Source organism: Eimeria mitis, genomic scaffold (assembly GCF_000499745.2).
Source record: "Eimeria mitis Houghton genomic scaffold, Emh_scaff4128, whole genome shotgun sequence".
Lineage (NCBI taxonomy): Eukaryota > Apicomplexa > Conoidasida > Eucoccidiorida > Eimeriidae > Eimeria > Eimeria mitis.
This window is the reverse complement of record NW_013572457.1, coordinates 1,293-3,515: the sequence shown is the minus strand read 5'-3', so window position 1 is coordinate 3,515 and position 2,223 is coordinate 1,293. Positions and strand designations below refer to the sequence as shown.

The 2,223-nt window shown below is 49.9% G+C and overlaps 1 protein-coding gene across 1 annotated transcript in view; it reads right to left on the bottom strand.

Moving 5' to 3' along the window:
* Positions 1 to 208: 208 nt before the first annotated feature.
* Positions 209 to 2,223, bottom strand: part of EMH_0072700 (uncharacterized protein) — a gene marked incomplete at both ends in the record, with an annotated part of 2,413 nt that continues 398 nt past the window's right edge. Inside the window, 3 exons of the mRNA XM_013499241.1 lie at positions 209 to 325; positions 530 to 609; positions 2,138 to 2,223. Of these exons, the coding sequence (XP_013354695.1) occupies positions 209 to 325; positions 530 to 609; positions 2,138 to 2,223 (283 nt within the window). The remainder of the gene's footprint in view (positions 326 to 529; positions 610 to 2,137) is intronic.

The window sequence follows — 2,223 nt, the reverse complement described above, 5'->3', positions numbered from 1 at the left end:
AATTTATTAGTGCTGCATAATTAGAAACTCAAAAAGTCCAAGAGGATGTAGTAAAGCTCTTTTTTTCAGCTTTCGTGCAACTTGCACTCTTATGCAGCCCGGACACCTCGAGACCTGAATACTGAATGCCCACTATTGAAAAATGTTTACATGCTGTTATATTTTTATTAAAATATATTAAATTTTATTTTTAATATTCTTTTTTGGTTCATGCAGAACAGAAGATTCCAAATTCCTCGGGGTGTATCCCCTTGTTTTTCGTGTTTCCGCCGCTCTTGCAAACGGATGAAACCAGCCATGAGCTGCGCACGATCTGCATGGAAAGCTGCGGTTAGCGACATTAATAAATTATTTATTGCATAGATTCTGTTATTTCTTGTTTATATTCTCCTCAGTGAGCTTCATACTCCACCAGATCCTGCGTTCTGCCCGCTCAGCAGCAGCAGCGAAGATGGATGCTGCAGGCGAGGTGCAGCGCCTCCTTCAGTCTGTCCGTGGCCGCTTGCGGCAGCGGTCTGGCCCCCCCCACCTCAGGCTCTCCCACCAGCACTCTGTGAGCCTCTCCGTGCTGCAGGCTGTACTGGCTCTGGAGGTCCCCTAGAGAAACCTCTGCACACACCGAGTTGATGAAGCCGCGGCTGCATGCATGCACGCACGGATGAGCACACAGACAGTTGCATGCATGCATGCATGCATGCATGCATGGATGCATGCATGCAGTGTGTAGAGAGCAGCAAAGTTCTTTATTTCAACTGAGCTGTGTTGTGTAGTTTCTCCTTCGTTTCAGGTGGAAGCATATGAAGATATGGCGTCGGCTTTTGACTCGATGGCTGCTGTTCGTCTGCCGCTGTGTTTGGTGTTCGATGCTGCTGTTGAGCTTTCTCTGGGGCTTCTCAGGCTGGGCCTGGCGGAGCTGGCGTTGGCTGTGCTGCACCTGCGGGCCCCAGAGGCTCGGGATGTGCTGCGGAGCGCAGCAAGCAGCCACTTGTTTACATACAGCGCAGCAGCCGACCGCAGCAGCAGCGGCAGCAGCAGCAGCAGCAGCAGCAGTTATTGTCCTATTTGTAGCAGGCAGCAGAAAGCAGCAGGGGCAGAACGCAGCAGCAGCTTCTCAAGTACACTCGATAAGAGCGACAGAAGCAGCAGCAACAGCAGCAGCAACAGCAGCAGCAGCAGCAACGGCAGACTTGAAAACCTGCATTTGCTGCATGCATCAGGCAGGTTTGTGCTGCTGAATGCATGCGCAGCAGCAGCACATTGGCTGCAGCAGCGGGATGATCGTAGAGGTTGTGTTGATGCTGATCGTCGTGCTGCTGTATTAGAGAGGATAGATTCTTTGCTGCTGCTGCAGTCTGCTTGGCGTGCAGCAAAAGCTGCTGCTGCTCCTGCTGCACTGCCGCAGCAGCTGCAGCGGTTTCTCTATCCTGCTGTGTTGCTGGTGGCTAGGCTTTGTGAGGGTTTGGGGGCGAGCGGCTACAGCAGCACAGCAGCACAGCTGCTGAGCAGGTGTCTATACACCGCAGCTGCATTTGAATATCGTTTCTCTCCCCCCTACTGGATATTCTGGTGGCAGTTGTCTTCACTTTTATGTTCGAGGAGACAATGGGCCGAAGCAGCACGAGTTTGTGCTGCAGTAACAGCAGCAATTACTGAAGTGCTGCAGCAGCTGCAGCAGCAGCAGCAGCAGCAGCTGCTGCAGCAGCAGCAGCAGCAGCTGCTGCTGACAGCAACAAGAAAAAGAGNCAGCAGCAGCAGCAGCAGCTGCTGCAGCAGCAGCAGCAGCAGCTGCTGCTGACAGCAACAAGAAAAAGAGATATAGAATATAAATTACTTCTTTTTCAGGCTCTTCTTATTAAATGCAAATTAAAAACGCAAAATATTACGCCCATCGGTGAGGTGTATAGACACCCCAGCGATATTCATATTTTGCTGCTGCACATACACCGCAGTGCTGCTGCTTATTTGCTTCAAATAAATACATAAATACATAAATAAATAAAAAAATAAATAAATAAATAAATAAATAAATAAATAAATAAATAAAGAGACAGAGAGAGAGAAGGGGTGGAGAGAGAGAAAGAGAAAGACGACGATAGATACAGCCCCTCTCCTAGCAGCACTATCTCACACCATCTACCCTCTTGCCAATACTGCTGCTGCTGCTGCTGCTGCTGCTGCTGTTGCTGCTGCTGTTGCTGCTGCTGCTGCTGCTGCTGTTGCTGC